General features: G+C 38.7%; 1 protein-coding gene across 3 annotated transcripts in view; it reads left to right on the top strand.

The window, feature by feature from the left end:
- sik3 (SIK family kinase 3) overlaps positions 1-23,877 on the top strand; it is a 42,993-nt gene that overhangs the window by 3,489 nt on the left and 15,627 nt on the right. The window contains exons 2-15 of one of the 3 annotated variants that reach the window (XM_032590363.1): positions 14,725-14,841; positions 15,222-15,285; positions 15,964-16,125; positions 16,252-16,376; positions 16,460-16,583; positions 18,317-18,435; positions 18,609-18,719; positions 18,809-18,943; positions 19,843-19,923; positions 20,366-20,475; positions 21,308-21,464; positions 21,556-21,705; positions 21,788-21,861; positions 22,857-22,991. In XM_032590363.1, coding sequence (XP_032446254.1) covers positions 14,725-14,841; positions 15,222-15,285; positions 15,964-16,125; positions 16,252-16,376; positions 16,460-16,583; positions 18,317-18,435; positions 18,609-18,719; positions 18,809-18,943; positions 19,843-19,923; positions 20,366-20,475; positions 21,308-21,464; positions 21,556-21,705; positions 21,788-21,861; positions 22,857-22,991 — 1,664 coding nt within the window. The remainder of the gene's footprint in view (positions 1-14,724; positions 14,842-15,221; positions 15,286-15,963; positions 16,126-16,251; positions 16,377-16,459; positions 16,584-18,316; positions 18,436-18,608; positions 18,720-18,808; positions 18,944-19,842; positions 19,924-20,365; positions 20,476-21,307; positions 21,465-21,555; positions 21,706-21,787; positions 21,862-22,856; positions 22,992-23,877) is intronic. The other 2 variants (XM_032590364.1, XM_032590365.1) reach the window with 2 other exon arrangements.

Below are 23,877 nucleotides of genomic sequence, written 5' to 3' on the forward strand. Positions count from 1 at the left end.
TGCCTGCCTTGATGTGTGCCGTCTGTGTGGATCTATGACAGGCGGAGGACAAAATGACACTGACAGAATGAAAGAGGGGCCTTGTTTGTTGATGGGTGCCACAGACGGAGCCAGTCAGCTCAGGATTTACATGAACACGCACAGGGGTTTCTGCGTCCCCAGTTTCTCATGAATATCAGAAGAATGAGTGTGCTTTTACGTGCCTGTGGATATCATGAATATGGATATGATGATCAGTCATGAGATGAGATGGAGCCTTATTTTATGGCCTAGGGTTTCTAAATGCTGACTCGTCAAAAATAGCCTAGTAGCTCTTCTCCGCTGTTGGATGGAGGTGGATAATATCCTGCAGTGCAGTCACACCGAGGAGGACCCTATGTTTATGCTTGAAGGCTTAGAGGCATATAATGGGATGGCCTGCCTTTTTCCTGCTTCCTTACATTTTTTTAGGTAAATCTATTTTTTAAAAAGTACAGTAATTAATCTCAAACGGATACAGTTGGTTTTTCAACTTGCCTTCTAAGACGACACAAATCTGACACAAAGTGTCTGAAAACTACCATTGTAATAGTGAAAGTTGATCTCATCCAGATGAAGATAAGGTACTGAAGTGAAGTCAAAACAAGAGTTTTAAAATTGTCAGGACAGATAAAGCTGTGCAGCGCCTACATGTGATCTCATTTAAATTGACATTTTAGAGCTCAGGTGATCCTTGAACATAGTTGTCAGCCAACTTAAGAAGATTTCTTTTTTAAATTGTTACAAGTCAGTAAAATTATCCTTTTTAAATCATTATCAGCATGGTAATCAGAATAGCCATGTGAATGTTTTTGATTTTATTTTTGTAACCAGTTATGAGTCAGTAACGTATTCTTAGGGTATGATAATATTTAGTATAAAATGTCATCATTTCACAGTAGAATATATGCACTTTTAATCTAAAATGTTTAATATTATTTTATTATTTCATCTTAAAACAGGAAAGCAACTATTCTTCCTACTCCTGCTAAAATATTACATGATATTAAAGTTATAATAATAATAATGTTATATATTATGATAGTTTATTTTGATTCCAAATGAGAGAATATAATCTATTTTTGCAGTACTACTCTTTACAGAGTAACAAAAGTTTAACAATTTGATTAATCAATCAGGCTATCTGCTCGTGTAGTCATCCTTCAGTCAGCTGCTTAAAGTATTATTGGAACGGTTTGATGACAATTTATTTTTAGCCTTCAAACCGTTTAAATCTAGAAATACATGGCTGATACGGTAATTGACTCAAGTTAATGTCAAATTTATTTCTATAACTTGTTCAAAAACATCCGTTGATCAAAGTTCTTTGCAGTTACATCCACAATTATTAAACGGTCAATAGAATAAAAAGAGTAAAACATGTAAATGCAATACAAAGGTAAGATTAAAAGTAAGTGTTAAGCATCTTATGTACAGTCAGTCATAGGTCAGAGAAAAGCGATGAGTTTTTACCATAGATCTAAATGATAGTAGAGTTTGAGCAGTTTGAACAGGTCAAAAAGTGGATTGCACTTCTGAAGACAAAGAAATATTGAGCTTTAAGATCGTTTCACTTTTTTTTTTAACAGTTTCTAAATGTGTATCAGAGGGCATGTGTTAGGATTTATTTTTAATGCAAACAGAAAACGGAGCTTAGATCAACAGTTGGTAAATGTTAAAATGACAATGGTTCTCCCATCTGCAGTTCACCGATGTATAGATAATGAGTCTGGGCTTTTGGGGAGTTTTTTTAAGCCACAGGCTTGTGGTGAAGTCACGTTTTGAACCAGCTTAGAAAATTCTGTAGGTTGAAATGCTGAGAAGCTGATGTGTTTACAGTGTTGATGATACGGTTGCTGTCCTTTTCCAATGGTTACATATTGATTCTATAAATATCAAGATTTTTGTTTTTTTCTATTTCTTATCTAGCATCGAAACTAAAATAGATACATTTTAACATGGATTTTGTTTCTGCCAACAAAATTTCTTGAGTTAACTGGATTTCCCATGAAGATACTGGGATGACAGTAGTTTTACCAGAGGTTTTACCAGTAGTGCTGTGTTCTCCCTCCCCTACCTGTTGCTATATGCTGCCTTTGAGCTGACAAGAGAAGACAAAATTAAAATACTAATGAATAAATCTAACACTGTAATAAGGAATATGTTTTGTTGCTTTACCAGCAGTTGGAGAGAACAACATATTTCTGTTTAAGACCCAGTGATTTTTTCTTATTTTACAATTGCCTATAAATATTGTACAACTCAAGTATTTTTACTCTTGGTTATTATGCAATTAGAATCTCCTACTGGCCTGTTCCTAGTTTTCTTCCATAAACGGTGCATCCCAGAGTTTTTTCCAAACTCTAATCCTGGAGGCACACATGCTTTAGATATACTGTATATCAGCATGAACCATTCAAATTAGTTGATCACTAACAAGCTTTTGAAGGTAACTGATTGCTTTGACTTCTGGTTCCCTTTGAAGCTCCGAAAGAATAATTTTGTCTTTCTAATCAGAATATAACTCATGATGCTGTCATATTATTATCTGATTATCTGTCATATTTTTCTTCAAATGGAAATGTTTATGAACCTAAATGGAGTTGATGTCAAATGAAGGAAAGAGAGTCATCATTAACAGTTCCTAATTTAAAATTGTAGTGAATGTAGTGTCTCTTGATGTAACGGCGGATTTGAGATAAAGATGAGAAGGCTGGATTTGTTTCACTCTTATTATTATTAAGATGTCACATTAATTGAAATAATATTAGCATTTTTTTTCTAATGCCGCCTTCTGGCTTTTTTTAAATTCAGAGTTGATAACATCAGATCCCACAAAACCTTTAATCTCCATTCGTTGCAGCTCTGACCTTTGCAGCTATATTGTCTTGGCTGGCCTCTAGGTAAAGGGTCAGTGCTTACACTCTCTGATGGAACCAAAACGTCTCAGATTTCCCTTTGCAATAAATAACATGGCTTAATCTTCTAAGTAAAGGAACATGCTCAGTAAAAATTAATGCAGCAGACTGCTCAGTGTTTGTGAATGTGTATTTGATTCCATAAGGAGCCTTCTGGCAGGTTAAAGTCAGTTTACATTGGCTGAAACTCATCCAGAGCTTCTTGGATTTAAAGGTGAAATGTGTGTTGTCAAGGCTCCTTGTCGGAGAAATGTCTCTCCATTGAAGTCTTTGCGGTTGCCATGGTTTCAGTCGTGATAGTGGGTGTGATTGACTTTAGCCAACAATTTTGAATGGAAGTTGCTTGCCATTGGCTGAGCTCGTTTTTCTATCATCTGTTTTCCTACCTTGCAGATCAAAGCGACTGCTCGGACTCGTGTGTGGTCAGTGGGACTGTTTGACACGTCCTGACCCGTGTGGTGGTAGGGAAGGTAGACCTTTCCCCTTGTTGTTCTCCCTTACGCTTCCCGTATTTTCCCTCTTCCTCCTAAGTGTTTTGGGCGAGAAAGGGAAAGGCAAGAGGAAGAGGACAGACAGGATGGTAAGCAGTGGGTAACAGGCAGAGCACACTGACTAATAACATCACTCCCTCCCTCTGACACACTCACAGGAGGCTCATAAACAGCAGCTCTTCTCTGGTTCTCAAAGACACGCACTTACTTGCACATGGCCAAATGCGATTTCATTTGAGTGAGTAATATGACAAATGTTGGGTTTCTGCTTGACATATCGCCTTGTCCTTGTCCGCTGCATCTCAGTTTCTGCAGTCCCTCGGGGTCAGAAGAAGACAGAAGTGTCTCAGTTTCTGACATGAGTTTAGTAGGCTTTGTCAAGATGGTAGAACTCATGTCAGCAGTTATATGCACGTGTGTGTGTTGTACAGATTTTTATAGAAAAACTTTCACGTCTCACTTGTCTTCTTAGTCATGAGAAAAAATACACGGGCAATCAGTGTTATTACAGTACTAACTTAGTGAAGATAAAAGGTGAAATTCCTCAAGTAGTATTTACATTTTTTAAATAGTGAACTCGGCAGAGGCCTGTTATTGATATAAGGTGTTAAAAAGTCATGCTTTTATACTGAGACATTGTGCATCATACTCATCTTATGGTTAAAAGTCATTAATGAGATGCCATAGTGTCCTCCATTGTTATGGAACATTAAGCAATTCAGCGTCAGCCCTTCCCCATTTGTCTCTGTGCACTGCAGGTCAGCTGGCTTAAAGACAGCTGCTACAAGTTTATTTTAAGTCACAAAAAATCTGACTCATATTAACTTACTTAGCTACAAGCAGGCTGACTAAATTAAACCAACTAATGTCAGTATCTCTTTTGTTTATCTAAGGAATAACCTAAGTATATATTCTGTGTACAAAGCATATATAATTGCTATTGAATATAGTTATACGTATTCAATAGAACATTGTTTGTTGTATTGATTTTATGACATGTTTGAAATAATCTAACAATGCCTCCTTTTAATAAAGAAAGGCCCCCTCTCTGATATAAGTGATGGTTTAAGCGCCCACATGAGTATTTTTTTTATTTTATCTAGCCTCCATTGTTGAATGTCGGTATAGAGAGAGCTAGCCCCTCAGAGCCAGCATGCTGATTGCTGTGACTCAGCTCTCTGATCTTGATCTTGTGAGGATTCATCTGCCTCACAGGGTAACCCCAAGTGTACAGCAGATTGCATGTCAAAGAAATGAAATATACAGCAGGTGTTTGGCAGAAGACCTGCAGAGGAAATAGACTCACTTACTCTACTCTTTCTGCTGTTATAGGAATTAAGATACATTAAATATACAACAGTGAGGTTCTACAGATCAACAGATCAAACTGAACCTTGACCAAAACTGCTTAATACAACAGGATAATAGTCTTAAGCAGTTGCAAATGTGCAACAGACTGGAAGACGAAAAGGCTTAAAATCCAGATCTTAGCACAACTAAAAGTCACTGGTGGAGATTGAAGACAAAGTAGTAATGAGACAGCATATTTTTCTCTCTCTTGTAGAACATTATGTAACACAAATTATTCATAAAAGAAGTGGCCTGAATAGATCTCCTTAGTAGAAAGGTTTGATGAAACCTTTCTTCTAAGTAGAAAGGTTTCTACTTAGTAGAAACCTTGATGAAACTTCAAGGTTTCATCAACCAGTGCAGATGTCCTGGAGACATGGATGTGAAAAACTTCAAAATGCTAAATAAATATAGAAATGCATGATAAAATTGAGCTCTCTAATGTTTTCACAGTGCTTAACAATGCATTAAACCTCTTGGTATTCATGGGAGTTAGAACCACATCAGCCCAAGAATAGCTGAAATCCTGGAATATTTGAGGCCCCCTATAAAAACACATATAACCTTCTATTCTATTTGGTTAAACACCACACATAGTTTATTACGCATTAATTCTACAGCTGGAACTTCACCATGTTAATTTTGATGAAGTAATAGATTTTAACACAATAAAAATTTTAACACAGTTAATCAAATTATTTGTTCTGGCTGGAACCTTTGTATTCAGGTGTTTCTGGTACACCAGTTGATGTGATACGCAAATGACATTTACAAACAAAACAATGGACGACAAAGCTGCTTCTGTTGGCTGTATTTCTCTTCCTTGTAGGCATGGGAAAAGTATTACCTTTATGCTCCGTACGGTATTAGAAACCTCCAGCATTTCATTGTGAACACTTAAGCCATAGAAACAGATTCAGCGGTTTGGAAACCACAACTTCTTGAAAATCTTGGTACAGCTTTATTCTGGTAACCAGCTATGCCTGTTGGGCAACAAAACTAGCAAATCAGAATGTATGTTGTCCAGTCTATTGAAAGTACATTGGTCTGCCTTCTACTTTCACTTTGAAACACTCATCCGAGTCATTCTCACCATGTGAAACACACAAGCTGAATCCCTATAAGGACTTTGACTCATTGATCACATCAACCCTCGTGCTTCCCATGGTGCAATTTTTCTTTTGCTGTTTGTATTCACCTGACACGACCTTACCACCTGCTTGATCTTTTGTTGTGTAGAAAAATACTTTCCACACATAAAAGCCCCAGTTTTAGTCTCATACAGTCAGCTAAGAGTCCTGCTGTGGAGAGTCACAACTGGGAAGGGTGCTTGTGAGCGTGTGTATGAGTCAAACCCCATCACTCGCCGGTACAGGTCAAGCCTGAGCATTACACCTTCTCAGGGCGTTGTAATCTGTGTCTTATGTTGATGAAGGTTAACCTCATCCATTATATCGCCTTACCACAGTGTGTGAACGTAGATGAGTGTGCAAAATGCACTTTCCTATCTCCCCGGCACAAACTATATGCTCGGAGTAACAAGTTGAGTCACGGATGACTGTTTTCAAAGTCCCAAAGAGGACTCGAAGGCTTTGTTGCCCATACAGGATCTTGACAAAAGTATTTATACCTCCTGAATGTTTTCAACAGTTTTGTTATGTTGCAACAACAACTTTTAATATACTTAATTGGGATTCTGTGTGATTGAAGGATTAAATAATTGTGAAATGAAGGAAACGTTCTGCAAATAAACAGCAAAAAGGTGTAGCATGCATTTATATTCAGCTCCTCCTCAATGCTTTTTAGAACCGACTTTCACTGTTACAGATGGACGTATTCTGCACATGTCTACAGGTACAGACTGAGATGTCTGCCTGTTGTTCCTTGGATAATACCTCAAGCAGGCAATTTGGATTGAGAGCATCTGTGAACATCAGTTTTTAGGTTTAGCTGTGGATAAAATCCAAGTTTTGTTGATAATTGTCCTGTTTACAGGTTCTTCTGCTCCTTCAGAATGAGCTGGCCATGTTTTAAATATGAAACCTCTGAATAATGCACTCCTCAACTGGTCTGTCAGTTTACATTGACAGATGGGTTTCAGTAAGATATAGTTACACCTGTGTGGACTTTGTTTACTCATCATGTGACCTCTGAAGGCAGTTGGTTACTCTGACGCTGGATAGGAGGATTTCAGAGTAGAGGGGGTGGAATAGAAATGCATCCCACCATTTTCAGATTTTTATCATTTTCTGCTTAAGTAATAAAATATCAGTATTAAATCCTAATGAAATAGACTCAAGTTTTTGATTGTAATGATGCAAAAACAGGAAGAAGTTCAAGTTGTACGAGTACTTTTGGAACAATACATGTTTACAAGAACACATTCATGGTAAAATAATTTGGAAAATATCAAAGCTTGTTTGTATGTAGGGCTGAAAGATTAACCGCGATTAATCGATTCTTGAAATAATTGTCAACTTATTAATCGATTAATGGTTGACTAGTGTTCACACTCAAAAAAGGCAATTTGCTGGGAAAAAAAATACTCAACAGTAGTTAAGGCAAAACTTTACAAAATCATATACATTTTCCATTTAAGATTTGTCAGTAAACCTGTTCTTTCCAGAACTCCTCAAGTGGTATCGTTTCAGCCTCAACTGGATCAAATTTTGTAAAAAGGTCAAGCAAAAAGGGCCCTGCTTTTTAGATGTTGATATTAGAAGTATTTTTATTTTTTAGCTGCAGACACATTCTTTGATACAAATGATCAAGCATACACTACTATAGTCTTCCATTTTAGGCAATGAAATGTTGGTTTTCATATTTTTAAAAAATGAAATATTTATTTGCATGTTCTAATATAAAAAAAGCCTTAAATGGTTAAATAATAAATTTGCCATTTTTAAAATTCAATTAATCATCAATATAATTGATAGAATAATCAATTACTAAAGTAATTGTTAGTTGCAGCCCTGTTTAATATTGTTTAAGAGTACAATTTTATGTTTTGGGGATCAAAACCAATTGGTTTTGGGGATCAAAACCAATTGATCAATCTCAAATATATGTGACGTATATTGAACATCATACGCATGCTTTCATTAAGCTGTAATAGGTCATTAGTAATATTTTACTTTCTACACCCCTAATCTATTATTGTGCTAATGAACCGGAGGAAGTTCTGACACACTCGTTGCGTATCTAAAAAGTCACTTGAAATGAAGATAAGGTCACACATTTTTCAACACTTTCTCCAGGGTGAAGTTGAGAGTGTTGAATTGTCCAAATGATATGTGTCAGAAGACACCGAGTGACAAATGGCGAGTGGGAATGTTAAATCGTCAGTTACAAGAAGTAACAGGATAGAATGTGTGGCCCAGAAACTGTTTACCTAAAGGACGGACTCGTATATTACTGAGGCTTTGACAGGTACGATGGTTCACACAGACTATAAATCAAACTTCCTGCAGTTAATTCAACATATGACATTTGTCAAGGGACAGACTGCTAATATTTAGAGAAGTCACTAGGAGTTGCATAATTTGGAAAAAGTAACTTTACTATGTAAATAGTTTCTTAGAAAAGAAAAGCAAGTCATAGGTCATATACCAGATCCGGTCTGCAGCTGCTGTAGATTAGAGAGAAGTGGTTTTTGTAAACAAAGGAAGAGCTAGTGTTGTTATTATTGTCTCATCCAGAGATAAATGCGTCAGAGTGTGTTGATACAGCACAATTTGTTTACTATGTTCTTGTAGAAGGACATGCAAGTGCTGCTGTGTGTCATTAACCTGCTTCTAAGCTGCTGACAAGCTCCCAGTAATCCCAGCCCTACTGGCCTCTATTCTGTTGTTGGTCACCCTGTCTTCTCTTGTAAGCTATCTGCAGTCTAACTTAGCAGTATTTCAATAAAAATTACTTCATAAAAACATGACATGGACACGATCCATTCTTTCTTAGCTACAACTCACAATCTTTCAGTGTCGAGAAGAGATGCACCACGTTTTACTAAAAAGAGGAACAACTCCAATAGAGACATGATAAATTTTGACATTTTATTACGGGCTTTATTATCTGGTACTGCCAATTTTTGTATTACAAGTCCACTTATCATCATCATCTGTCAACAAATGAGGAGTACTTCCTTAAGAATAGACACTCCTCTATGTGTAAAGCTATCAAACAGCAGTTCATTTAACTTTATAGTTTTTTTGTTGTTGTTATTTAAACCTATAATACAGCATGCATGTTGCTTTGTAATTGTGGATATTATGCAAATTATTTATTTTGTATACTAATTGAGTCTAAAAAACTTAGTCAGCAAAAATTGATCTGGCTGGACTTCCTCCTCCGGCATATTGACCAAACAAACCTGGAGTGGGAAATAACAAATTAATGAACATTATAATATGCACATATTCTAGCTAGAAGAAATACTACAGTCATAGAATCTAGTACTGGCCATCTGAATTACAGCATACAGCCATTTACAGTATGGCTAAAAATTGAAACTCAACTTTTGGGATTCAGACTGACCTAGGGCTCATAATTTATTCTGTCAGTCCTTCCCCCCCCTTCTGTCCTTCCTGCCACCCTTATTCTTTTCTTCCTTCTGTCCTCGTGTCTTACCTTCCCTTGCTTCTTGTTCTTTTTTTCCCCACTTCTGACTTTTTCTGGCCTCTCTTTTTTCCTTTGTGTGTCCTCTCTTCTTTGTCCCTGTTCCTTTTGTTACTTTTATCCCTACTTTCTTGTTTCCTTCTTTCCTTGTCTGTTTCCTTGCCTGTTCTCTGTTCCTTATTCATTTCTTTTTTTTCTGTCCCTTCCCCTTTGCGTACTACCATTTTTGCATCCCTCTCTTTTTTGTGCCCTTATTTTCTTGCTTCCCTGTACCCTTCTTTTCTATCCCATCTGTCTTTCCTTTCTTCCTGTCAGTTTTTGCTTTTCCAAATTCCACATTTAAAGCCTAACTTCTGTAGAAATGGATCTCTTGTATTACATGTATGTATTTTATATTTTAAAACCAAGGTTAAGGTTTCAGGTCTCTGCAAATAGAGGATTTACCTATAAAATGTGTTGGAACCTCACGGATGGTGTGAAGTTGTTGTTATGAATATTTAAAGCCAATGCGGGGCTTTTAATTTTCAAAAATGGTTTAAGACTTTCTCTTAAATTGTTGCTCAGAGTATTAGCAGGTATTCAATGTCTCATCTTAAGTTTTCTGGATGCAAAACTACAGCCTGGTTTCTGTCATGTTTGTGTTTTGTGGATGATCAGTCTCCACACAACTGAAACTTATTGTCTTTCAGACAACGCTTGAAATTTAGGAATCGCTGTTTCAGCAGGAAATAATATTATGCTTCAGCTTTAAAACATAAATTATGTTAAAATCCTGCCCTCCACACAATAGCATCAGGCTGCAAAAATTTAGCTGTGAAACATGCCAGTGCTTTAGTTACTCAGTTCCCCGAGATTATTCACAGGCGAGGAAGCTGAAGTGTTTTCTTCTCTAACTTTATTTCCCCATGCTGTCAATCAATAACTCTTCTGTAGATGAGCCAACGTGTTGGACGGTTGCTGCTGGTACCAGCAATATGTTGCAGTATTTGCACACCAACGTTTGCTCAATGCTGTCTTTAAATAGTGAATAGATGAACTTGAAAGTTGCTGGTAGCTTTTATTCTGTGGCAAGCAGCAAAGACAACATACGTCACAGTCAGTCCTGCGCATCAGATCGCCATGGCAACTAGTTATTTGGATAGAGTGTCATAGCATATTATTTACTCAGAACTGAACAGACAGGAGATGTCCTAGAGTCTTCCATCGCTACGCGGGACTGACCTGTTTGTGGATTACGTCAGGTGTAGCTCACTTCATTTTCCTCTCACTATGTGTTGTCACAGGCTCCCTTAGGTTTTTCCCTCTAGATATACAACCGTCATTTACCTGATTTGGATTTTTTGTGTTTTTACGTCTCCCACCATTCAGAAGAGGCACATCATGCATGTGTGTGAAGATCCGTGCTTGAGTGTTTGTTTGATCCATGTGTCTGAATATTATTTTCTAGTAGAAACACAGATAGTTGGTATCTCTATGAGCTGCTTTTCTCTCCCTCAATATGTCAGCTAAAGTTATTTCTTGTTTTTTCTGCATCCTGAACAAATGTTTTGCTCATTCTATCTGGACTCTGATCCAGAACCGCATGACATTCTGGGGATGTATACTGAGGAAAAACTGCAGCTGCACAACCTCTCATAGCCCAGCTCAGTAAGGCTGTTGGGACTAACTAACTAACTAACCAACTAACTAACTAACTAACTAACTAAATTTGGTTACCTAGCAACAATTTGTTGAGTGCGCACCTACATACTCTGGGATACTTCAGTCCTTGGAGGTCCACATGTACCCAATGCGGTCCATCAGACACATCAGCACAGAGGTCAGTTTTTACAATCTCGCATACTCCATGCACTGACTCGCATGGGAAACTGCTTGGCAGGAAATAATGTTCGCATCGAGCAGTTCTGTATGCATCACCGAACTGATAATATTGAGAGTCAATGTAACCAATGGTAAAGATGCATATTGTGACTGCCACTCTGTGCAGCAGCGACAGGTGTGGAGTGGCAGCCCTGATGGAGAAGAAACTGGACAAGGCGCCCAACTAGCTCAAACTTGCTAGTAACCTTTTGTATTGTGGGAAATTAAGGAATTTGTCATGAGAAATGTAGGAAATCGGTATGTTGATTATAAAATATCAACTGTCCACCGACAGTTCACACAAGATCTGCACATTTCATAGAATACACTAAGTACATCTGAGTATGGGAACAGTTTCACATTTTGTGAATGTGCCCCATAAATGCTTAAAAATAAAAAAAAGATTGAGGTGGAGTAAAAGGAGAAAAACAGTTCAAGAGGAAATTGTGGATAAAAGAGAAAAGGTTACATCACCAGTTTGGAAGTATTTTTGATATTTAAAACAAAAAACTAATCAATAGATATTGACAGACTGATTTGAAGCTCTTATATTGTGCTTTCAATTATAGTTATTTTCAATTGGCTGGTTTTCTGGCACGGACCCATTCTATTTTGTCAGGATGGAGATCAGGGATCAGGGAAATCCTGTAGAAAGTCTTCTAAACCAGTTTTTTGTGTTTGGGATCGTTATGCTTCCAGTTGTGCCCTTGTTTTGACCACCTGACTCAAATTGTCACCTGCAGATGAAAGAAAATAGTTTAAATGAATTTGGCAATTTGAATGAATAATGGACAACCAAATACCTTTTTTTTGCCACAGTGACAAGAAGTACCTTTGGAGGTGTCAAGGTGAAGATTTTAGAACAAGAACAATGTAATTGTTATCAAGCATGTTGGTAGCATCATGCCAAGGATTTGGTTTTGGTTCTTGTAGCCGTGATGAATTGCATGAAGAGGGTGGAATACTGAAGATAGAGGTCACAATTTTTTTGTCATTTCTTGTTTTAAAATGATTGAAATTGTTCAAATATTTTTCCTTTAGAGGAGCATGTAATTAACACATTGAAAGCCCATAATTAGCGACTTTCATGTCCAGGATACAGGCAGGCAAACTTCTGACCATATCTTTGATTTTTCTGCCATTCCTGTTCATTTTCTGAACAGATAATCAGAACAGGATCCAGTCTCGCTGCGAAACAAACTGATCAAAACCCAGACATTGTTGTTTGGACAAAGCTACGTGTGCAGAAGACATTCTCTCCACTGGGGCAGATGTTTTCCACAATTTGTACAATACCCTTGAAGGGAAACTTGCACAATGAGCCGGGGTAATGTCACTGTTACTGTTCTGTTCTCTCTCAGGAGCCCCCTGATCACTCTTCCTCACTTCCCCTTCCTGTCTCCATGGGAAGTTGGCCTTGACGGTCCCCAAATGGCCTCATCTTCTTCATGGTTTTTTTTTTTTTTTGGAAATGGAGGCCTTGGTGTGGCACCAAGCAGAACTAGAGGGGATGAGGGTGTGTGAGTGTGTAAATACTGCATGCTTTTCATGTTTTTCTGTCCTCGCCCATCTATTCTTGGCAGAAGCTTGTGTTTTGGGGCATCCCCATTACCCCTGCTTGATTAAGTCATTAAAGTCATCCACCCATTCCTAAGTGGCAGAGCAAAGCTCCTGTCACACACCATCACCGTTCACCCTGCTGGAGCTATTGTCCAGTGCTCAGCGGTTACGCAACAGTTGTGTTCGCAGGCAAAGGTCGTGCCATTGGCTGGCTCTCAGAGAAAACCTTTGCACTTAGGCCAATTATCTCCTCAGTTCTTGTTCACCCAATCAGTGGCAGGCAACGGGTCTTGTGCTAATGCATAACACGTCTTCATGTTGGTGAACAACGACTCGCACTCCTCCTGATTGTTTTATCTGGGCTGTAATACACAGGCAACAGAGATGTGTTTTGATGTTTTAAAACTATTAGATATGAATCTAAAGTGGTGCTCATAAGTTTACATACCCTGGCTGTTCTAAGTGTTTGACAGTTTTTTTTGTTTGTTTTTTTTTTTTTCAGAAAAGGTGAATATTATATAAACTTTCCAAAAGTTTATTGAACTTTGAAGTTTTGGGTTGTAATTAGTTGTGTGTGTGAATCAGAAGTCTGCATTTCAGGGCCCTAGGCAGATCCCTGCACGTATCATTCAATTCCGCACTGATGCTGATTGTTTAAGAACCAAGCAAGAAAAATTTACAAAGCATCTGCAAGAGAAAGTAGTTCAAGTTTACAATGGAGGAAAAGATAATCAGTTGTTTTCAAATGTGAATTAAGAAGTGGAAAAAGAGGGATCATGTTGAAACCAAGCCAAGGTCAGGTTGGCTTGTTTGAAAGTAAAACCAGGTAGGTTTATAAAACTTTCAGCCACAGCTGCCAGAAAAGTTGTTCAGGATGCAGAAAACCCCAGAAATAACTTTAGCCAATGCACTGAAAAAAAAAAAGAAAAAAAAAGCAGTTCATAGAGACAAGTCTAAACACTTGAGACCAAAATTGACACTATGTGGCCACAACCATCAATGCTACATTTGGAGGGAAGTCCAAAAGGTGAATGATGGAGAGCGCCTGTAAAACCCAGAGGTGGTTTGCTTATTGTCTGGGGATTTATGAGCTACAATGGCTCGGGGAGCTTGGTCTAAACCAGGGGTTAGCAACCTTTTCAATTGAAAGAGCCACTTCTGCCTCTGCTGCTACCAAATGAAATTTGTCTAGAGCCACAGAAACATTATGTAAGCAAACACATACCAAAATTACATTTGGTAGTAAACTAAAATTAAAAATTAATTTCCATTTACAAATTTCACAGCAAAATGAAAATCAAAAAAAGTCTATATTTAGCTGAGTGAGTTTTTTTTCCCCCATTACTGTGGAAAATAAAAAGTAGCCCACTTAAAAATATAACTCCTAGTTTGAAAGTAAAAATTATTTAAATTGTTAGTATTTTAAAAACCTTTTAGCATTTATGCGCTTCCATTGTAGTTAATCTGTGCAGATACTGCACAAAGCCATACCGAAGAACTTCTTGACACACTTATTATTGTCTTTATAATTTAAAAAATTGTTACAGATTAAAAAAAAAAAGATTTCCTGGAGCCAGAAGTTGCAAACTCCTGGTAACACAAATACAGCTTGTTATCAGAAATTATACTAAAGGTGGAAATACACAGTATTAAGAAGTAGGTTGTGTTTTAACTTGAGGTTCATTTTGATAGTTTGTCAATATGGCTTAAAAATATTCATACTGTGGCTTCACTCAACCACTAAACTAAAAGATAGTTTGTATTATTCGTATACTGTAAAAAATAGTTAGGTTTTGCCTGTGTATGTAAACATGTGAACTCAACTAAAGCATTTCAGAATAAGGTAGGTGTACTGTGTGGTAAATTCCTCCTCACTCTTCATCCCTCCATCTCCGTCTTGTCCGTTTCTCCAGGTGGCTATAAAAATTGTGGATAAGACCCAGCTGGATGACGAAAACCTGAAAAAGATCTTCAGAGAGGTGCAAATCATGAAGTTGCTGAAGCACCCCCACATCATCCGCCTCTATCAGGTACACACAGCTCCAAACACACTCGGCTACCATCTTACAGCTCAGACCTGTGTTCTGGCAGGAGAACCCCAGCTGCCCCAAACGTAACACAGCTGAGGTTTTATCAGTGAACTTTGTCATCGCTGCTATATTTCACCTCCAAAACCTCAGACGTTTAAAAACCTTCCAGTGTTTTTCCCTCAAAACTTGATCCTGGAGGTCTCAAACACAGATTGAACACCACAGTGCACGGCAGGTCTTTTTCTATTTTAAATCTCTTGTTTATATGCCAAACTGTGCTTACTCATACTGTTGTGTAACCGGTGAACCGCCCATCACTGGATGTTGGCCTGTCAGACGGTCTGTCGGTCCCTCTAGTTCTGATACGCTTGTATCTTTAGGTGATGGAGACGGAGAAGATGATCTATCTGGTAACAGAGTACGCCAGTGGGGGAGAGATATTCGGTAAGGGATTTCCAGTCTTAACGTTGATTGGTTTTGTTATCGTCTTTCCCTTCACTGTTTTCATTTTCCTTTTCTTTATATTCTTAGCATTTCTTTCATGAAGATGCAGTTGTTTGGTTTAAACATATTTTTTATATTAATAAAACCCCTAAGCTCTTAATAAATGTAGTACTTAATCAGGGTTGACTCAAGTTGAATAAACACAAAAAGGTCAAATTGTGCCCTCTTAATTCCTGGCGGTACATTTTACAACCTAAAAGTATTAGAATGCAACTTATGCAAAAATAGAATGCAAAAATATGTACATTGTACAGTGATGTAACCTTCCTAGATTGATGCAAAGTGTCAATTCCTTTCTTTAAATCTGTGATGAGATATTTCCTTCTTTTTATTCTGGTAGCACAGACCTGATTGCTGTAGAGCAGCATAAACAGATTTTGGCAACTAACTGTAAAGATTTCTTGTTATATGAAAGGTTCTCTTAGTTGTTGATGATCATGTAACAAAGTGCATGGATTTGTGTGATCTGGAGTAGGGTATTACTGCCCTGTTGCATAAAACCTATGAGCTAAAACACTCTGTTCTCATATTTTATTTATTTGTTTTACTTTTTCCACAACGGTAACAAATGAGTTGTCCTTATGGTGTAAATTTCCTAACTCTTTCTTGTTCTCACAGACCACCTGGTGGCCCACGGGCGCATGGCAGAAAAGGACGCCAGGAAGAAGTTTAAGCAGATTGTGGCAGCAGTCCACTTCTGTCACTGCCGCAACATCGTCCACAGAGACTTGAAAGCTGAGAATCTGTTACTGGACCACAACCTAAACATTAAAATCGCAGGTTTGTGCATTTCTGTAAAGGGGTTTGTTTGGCAGGGTCATGTTCTTTTGGATAATTTTCCTGTTTTTATGAAGTTCCTATTTTACAGTACAGTGCTATAATTTTTATTGTTCCCTGTGCGATCAGATTTTGGCTTCAGCAACATATTTTCCCGAGGTCAGCTGTTGAAGACGTGGTGTGGCAGCCCTCCCTATGCTGCTCCAGAGCTTTTTGAGGGTAAAGAGTACGATGGACCCAAAGTAGATATATGGGTAAGAGCATGAACTAAAATCTAATGTAAAAATCCAGAATCAATTGTTTGTGCTCATACTTATTTTGCGTTTATCCTGCACAGAGCTTAGGTGTGGTGTTATATGTGCTGGTGTGTGGCGCCTTACCCTTTGATGGCAGCACTCTCCAAAATTTGCGAGCGCGTGTCCTCAGTGGAAAGTTCCGCATCCCCTTCTTCATGTCCACAGGTAGGGATGCATTTCCACCTGGGGACTGAACAAATAAATAAAAGCAAACATATACAATGTTTGTTTTAACAGTGAAAGCACATCACAATGTACGACGTCCATCCAAAGTATTCAGTTTCCCTTGAACTTTCACATTATCTTCTATGTATTTTAATAGCATTTTTTGTGTTAGACAAACATAAAGCAGAGCATGACTAAGATTCAGGGACCAGGTTTATTCAAGTCCTAAAAGTAAATAATGTTTCAGCAAGTAGAAATAAAAAAAAAAAGACAAAAACTAAGATATACAATCAAATATGGAAAGAAAAGTGATTAGATATTTAACATGAAAAAAAGGTAGCTTTTTCAGTTTGTCCCGTTTACTGTGAATACACCTATATAAAATCCCTACTTTGAGCTACTGAACACAAATAGGGTGCTACTTGAGTTCAGTAGCTCGAAGTAGAATTGATGAGTATAATTTCAATTGAATTCAGATAACTTCATCATCTACCCAGTTGTCCTGCAAAAGCATCAAAAGTTTTAGAGAACAAACAGCATCATGAAGACCAGGAGACAAAGCAGAAACGTCAGGGGAAAAGTTGTGGAGAGGTTTAACCCCTTAACTGTCACATCAAATTCGAGTATATGTTACCCAACAGGTCCATGTGGATGCCAATGTCCTCATGACAGAGGCCTCAAGCAGAGTTAGGTTCCACAACATAATCTCAACCTTTAACTATCTTTCCGATTTATCATCTAAAATTCAAAGCAGTATGACAGAACTGTGAACTTACAGAGTCACATGGCTTCAGAGGTTCATGCTCACAGCACAACAATGAGCCTAAAACTACAAGGTTTAGAGGAGTCCAGTCCTCAAGAGCTACTGCCCTGCAACTTTTAAACTCACAACAAATCAAATGACTCGTTATCAGGTCACTGCAGAGCTGAATGGCGCATGATGAGGGATTTTAGCTATTTGATCCAGGTGTGTTGGAGAAGAGATGCACCTAAAAATTGTTCCCCAGCTCTGCTCCTCAGAGTTTTCTGTCCTCATGTTTTATATATTTCCCCACTCCAGCACAGCTGATTCAAATGATTACAGAAGCTGTTTAATTGCCCATTCATTTAAGCCAGGTGTGCAGCAGCAGGGAAACTCCTAAAAACTGCAGAACAGCAGGACCTGAGGAGCAGGTCAAATCATACGTGTGTGAGAGAATGGTCAAGTCAAACTTCTGCATCGCACATTTCAGAAACAAGGAAGTTCAAAGTGCTTTACGCCATAAAAAAAGAATACAGTCACCAATTATGAAACGAGAAATAAATATTGCATTTTGTCAAACACTATCATCAAAATCATCAAGGAAATACAGCTCAAATAAGTTGATCAATGTTTTACATACTATTAATCAAAGGCAACTCTAAGCAGGTTGTCTAGAGTCAAGACATAAATAAACTCCAATATCCGTTCACAGATGTTCTGATTGAGGTTGAGTCATTTGCAGAGAAAATTTGACAGAAATTTTAGTTTTTCGATGCAAGACTGGCAGAGACTTTCCCAATATGACTTAATTTTAGTGAAAGATGCAAATTATTGACTCAGGGAGGCTAAAAACCAATGAATTTCACAGTTAGACTTATCTTCTAGGTGGTTTAACAGTCATTCAATAATTCTGGAGTTGGTGTGTGTTTTGGTTTCAGCCTCTCTTGTCTCACGTTGGATGGACTCTGTTTGTTTGGTTGTGTCATTACAGACTGTGAGTACTTAATTAGACACATGTTAGTTCTGGAGCCCAGCAGACGGTTGAGTATGGAGCAGATCTGTAAGAACAAGTGGATGAGACAAGGAGACCCAGACCCAGACTTCGACAGGGTGAGATCCTTTTATGAAATATACAACCAAACTTATTACACTCAGTGTTTTCTTCTGGATCATATAAACAACCATCACCAATGATTAAACAATGTTTGTCGTAACCCAAAAACGTTTCCTTTGATCCTTCTCTGAAAGCTAATTAGCTTCACGCTGCCCGTCTCTCCTTTCAGTTGATAGCGGAGTGTGAGCAGGTGAAGACGGAGAGAGAGATAGAGCTAATCAATGAGCAGGTGCTGATGGCCATGTCTGAGACGGGCTTGGACCGAGAGCGCACAATTCAGGTTGGACAGAACTCGCTTACATTGATACATCTCAGTTTGTAGCACCAATTTCTGACAGTTAATTCTCGGACCCTATTGGTTTATTCCAGTCCCTGCAAACAGATGCATACGATCACTACAGTGCCATCTACAGCCTGCTCGCGGAACGCCTCAAGAAACACAAGACGCTGCGTGTCGCACCGCCCCCGCCACGTTCCATTAGCTACCCTCTAAATGCCGTTCAGGTGAACCATTTTCTGTCTCTCTGTTTGTGTCTATAAATGCTGATCACTCGTGATTGCACTCATCTTCCATTCCAGAGGAATCCTGAACTTCAACGGTTGTTTTAATGCTTCTGCAATTTATGCATTTGATTCTTCTTCCTCTCAAAATGGATTGAGTCACAAACAGATGTAGTGATAAAATCTGATTATCATAACACCTTTCCTTTTAGAAATGTTAATCTGCCTTTATGGAGACAATGGTGAGGTTTGACCTGCATTAATATTAAGGACAAGAAAGGAATGCTGCAGATTTTTTTGATGTTGATTATGAAACCACTTTATTGAAAATTAAATGTCAGATTTATGAATGTATTTTCTAATTATTATGTATAATAATTGAAGATTTGTATGAAATCTTCAATTTAATGAGCTGTTTTGTGAACGTGAACATAGAGTATGCAAGTCTTTAGTTTTACAAAAGTAATATTTCACTTTTACGAATAAAATGTATATTATGGTTTGACTAGAATATTGAAAGTTAACTAATTAGTAGTACCAAATAGTCTGGAGAAGAACCAATTTTTTTGGTGTCTTTTAATTATGGATATTTTGTTACTTATTACCTTTTGATGATAAATATGTGTGGGAACACAGAAAGAATATTTCTCTCGTCTTTCAGATTTTTTTTTTATTTAAGCAGAAATTGGCTTTTTGGTCATAAAATGTCTCTATGGAAGGCATCGGGGTTTCCATGACTTTGATGGGTTAATCTTATGGTAGTCATGTATGTATGTACTCCACTGAATGGAGTCCATAGGTTTTAACCCACATCTGTCAATCACACTGCTCTAAGTAGATTGCGGTGAGAGCTGCACAATGCTCCACATAACTTGTGTGTGTGTGTGTGTGTCCATGCCCAGCAGACAGACCAACCAGGTAATCCTGTTGGCATGACCGTGCCCCATGTCCAGCTCATCAACCCAGAGAACCAAATTGTAGAGGTGAGTCAATTTTGAACTCTTCGTGGGTTGTTGTCAACATATCTTTGTGAAGGAATCTGAAAGAAGTCAGAGATGAGCTACTTTCATTTTTTTTTTCTCAAAGTCAGACCTGAAGAACTATTGACTTCCTGTCGAGAATTTCTGCTACTGTTACTTTTGTTTACTATGTCTGTGTTGACTCAAACCCTCCCAGACTGTTATCGGTCACAATCACACACACATGCACACGCAGACATAACACAGAGAACGTCTGACTCACATTCGCTAAACCAAGAGTGTCAAATTACTGCATTGGAGCAGAGATTTTAATGAAAGACTCAAAGAGTTTTTATATAATTCTAGTGAAATTTATCTTAGTCTGTTTTTGTATTTTACTTGAGCCACTTAAAGTACAAGCGTGGATTCCTAATATTTAACTCTGTGTGTTTGTGTGTGTGTTTAGCCTGATGGTAACATGGCCCTAGACAGTGACGAAGGGGAGGAGCCGTCTCCAGAGGCAATGGCTCGCTACCTTTCAATGAGGCGGCACACTGTGGGAGTACCAGACCAAAGGTAACATATCAACTTTTCACTCTGATGTTGTTTTCAATCTGTTTCTCTTGTTTGTTTAAAACGTAATACTAACACTGATATGTAAAAGTTTCGATACCCCTTGAACTTTGTCCTGTTACAACCACAGACACCTACGAATTTTATGTGCAGTATAAACCTATAAAAGGGAAAGGTTATGCCTAATTTTTCAACTTATTTACAAATAAAAATCTGGCATGCCACCCTTTGAGCCACCCTTACATAGATGCATCCAAATGAAGCTGTGAAATTAAGAAAACCTGTCTTACATTAGAAAGATGTAAGAGCATCTTACATAATGATTTGGGTTAGATTAAAGAATGACCCAGTCAAAGTCCAGACCTAAATCCCTGAGATTAAAAGAGATTTCAGTTTCTAGATGTGAGAGAACTAAAGCAAAAGGTGGTTCTATAAAGCATGTCAGACTTTTCAGGTATGAGTTTGTATAGATAAAAAAAAAACTCCCAGAAATAACTTCACAATTTTACTATTTTTTTATTACATTGATGTCTTGATACAATGCATTGAAAGAAAATGTGGTGAAATGGAAGGGGTGTGAATACTTTAGTGGGATATCATATGTTTTAGATGTTAGAGTTTTTCTACCACTGTTTTTTAGATAATACTGAATGAAATTAACAAAATAATTGAAATATAAAAACCTTCAACTGTTCATTGAGGCTAATAGAAAAAAACTGTGAAAGTCCTGGATAGCAAGTGTGTTTCTGGACACATGGGGGCAGTTTGGGTTAGTGGGATGGAAACGTAAACATCTGCTAACTAACGTCTGATGATGCCCCTGCTTCCATCACAGGACAGAGATGCAGGAAGAACTCCAAAAGCTTCCACCAGGTTTCCCTCGTGGTGTGATCCCTCAACCCCCCTTCCCCCAACTTGCCCCCACTATGGCCCAAATGCACACTCTCATGCCCACACAGAGCTTGCAGCCTACACAGCAGCTGGAGTACAAGGTACCGTCACCGGGGTTACACCGGATTGTTTTTGTTTTATGTGCGGGAACCATCATGATTTATTTTCCCTGTGCGACCGCCGATGCCGCAGGAGCAATCGCTGCTGCAGCCGCCTACCCTGCAGCTGCTCAACGGCATGGGGCCCCTGGGCCGAAGAGCTTCCGATGGCGGGGCCAACATCCAGCTGCACGCTCAGCTCCTGAAGAGGCCCCGAGGGCCTTCGCCACTCGTCACCAGCCCGGTGAGGGTCTGGATCTTTTCACTTTGTGTGCTTGCCCGTGTCCCCACGTTGCTTTGACCAGTGAACTCTTTGCCTCTCTCAGCATCCTAACACCGCTGTAGCTCCGGTGGATGAGGAGGGTTCAGATGGAGAGCCAGACCAAGAGGCGGTGCAGAGGTAACCCATGGTGACGGGTTTTTGTGCTAATGGTTTTCGTTATAGAGCTGCTATCTGAACAGGGAAGTGCTGAAATCTCATGGCCTTTGAGGGAAAGTTAGAGATAGTGGATCCTTGTTAAAACAAGAATTTTGACCATTTGTAAAACATATTTAGTTTCAGTATTAGTTAAAGATGAAATAGCTGCATAGAAAGGGCTTAAAATATTGGATCCAATCTTCTTTAGGACTAAAGGCGCCCAACATACTTCATCCAAAGTGCCAAAACAGTCTCTGTGACTGAAAGATGTTTGCAAACTGCGTGTCGACTTTGGATGAAGTATGTTGGAGCCTTAATTATGAAGCAAATTGTGGGATACTAGGCTGAAAAGAGTGCGCTAAGGTGTTTCAGCTGCTCCTCTTCAGACTGCAGCTTCTATTCTCCTTGCCGGTGTCCTGGGTTGCTGGGAGTGAGTGCCTTCAGGCTGCTCTGCTTCTTTTCCCCCTCGGGAGGTGGCCACTGTGCTGTGGTGCTTATCCCATCTTTTCCTCTTTCTCCATCGCGCAAGTGCCTTCTGCCACCATCCCGAAGCGATTCTGCCATCCGTTCTCTCAAACTCTCTGAGCCAGAGCTTCTTTATCTTTCTCATCTGCGTAAGTGCCAAATGACTCTGTGGACTTCTTTCACCCTTTCTCACACAGCTTTGCTAACTCCTGAAGCTTGCCAAAGCGGCGACTGTCTAAAAGAACAAATAGCAACCAGCCCAATCCTTTAATTGGAAGCTGGGTGGTTGTTTAACTCCCATGAAGCCTTAACATCCATCTGTGGTGTCATTTTATTTGATGTTTCCTGATTGGCTAAGATGATATGAATGATGGCACCTATTGGCAGAGGAGGGAAGGGCAGGGCCTTCCCCCGCCCCCATCCCTGTTAGCCAATGAGGACAGAGAGCTGACCAGCGCTGCTTCCTGTCTCCCACCCTCACCCCGTCCTCCTCCCCCCTTCCTGCGGCCCAGGTACCTGGCGAACCGCTCCAAGCGGCACACGACGCACGTGCTCCCAAGCACATCGCATGGCGAGCCCTCGACAGAGTCACAGCGGCCCCAGGGCCCCCGCCAGAGGGCCGGCTGGGTGCCTGACACATACGCCCGGTGAGGGGACACGCCCACTCTGAGCTGTATACACACCAACACACTCCCACGCACAGAGCACTCTGGTTTTTTAACGCAGTCACGTGGATGAAAGAAGCACCTGGCCCTTCCAGGCAGGGCCATAGTTACAGATGCTCCGATCACAGCTGTGTTGTTGTAAAGGTCGGACCTGCCCTGCTGATTTTTAACTGACTCTGAGCTCTGTAGCCTTCTGGCTGCTAGCAGACATTAATTATTTATATTGGGAGTAGAAGCAACATTTTATAATGGAACAGATGTTCTATTTTATCATAAAATAAGTACAAACTTGAAATTTTTCATCTTACACTAAAGATTTCTAATTATTTCACAAGCTGTAGAGAGCAGTCTGTTTTCTATGCATTAGGGCTGGAACTAACAATTATTTTGGTAATTGATTATTCTGACAATTAATAGAATTAAAAAATGTTCACACTGCAGATTTTTCGCTTAACTGCTCAAGACTTTTTATGGAGTATTACAAATATATTAAATTATGGAACTGAACAGTTCAATTTCTTCTTAAATAAGAACATTTTTGTTGCCAAAAATGCTGAAATAGCATTCCTGTCGTGCACGCTTTTTAATCTTTTTGTGCTAAATTCAAAGTGTAAATATTTTTTGTATAGTTTTGACTTAACTATAGTATAGACTCAAATTGTCTTTTTGAGTCTGTATTCTCCAGTTAATGATTACTATTACTAAATTAATGATTAATATTACTAATACTACTAAATTAGTTGACAATTATTTCTAGAATCAGTTTATAACAATTAATCAGATTAATCATTTCAACTCTACTTTATACACTGACTAAATGACTAACATAAGAACTGAAACTGAGAAGCTGAACCAGCTCATTTAAAAC

This window comes from Xiphophorus hellerii, chromosome 18 (genome assembly GCF_003331165.1).
Source record: "Xiphophorus hellerii strain 12219 chromosome 18, Xiphophorus_hellerii-4.1, whole genome shotgun sequence".
Taxonomy (NCBI): domain Eukaryota; kingdom Metazoa; phylum Chordata; class Actinopteri; order Cyprinodontiformes; family Poeciliidae; genus Xiphophorus; species Xiphophorus hellerii.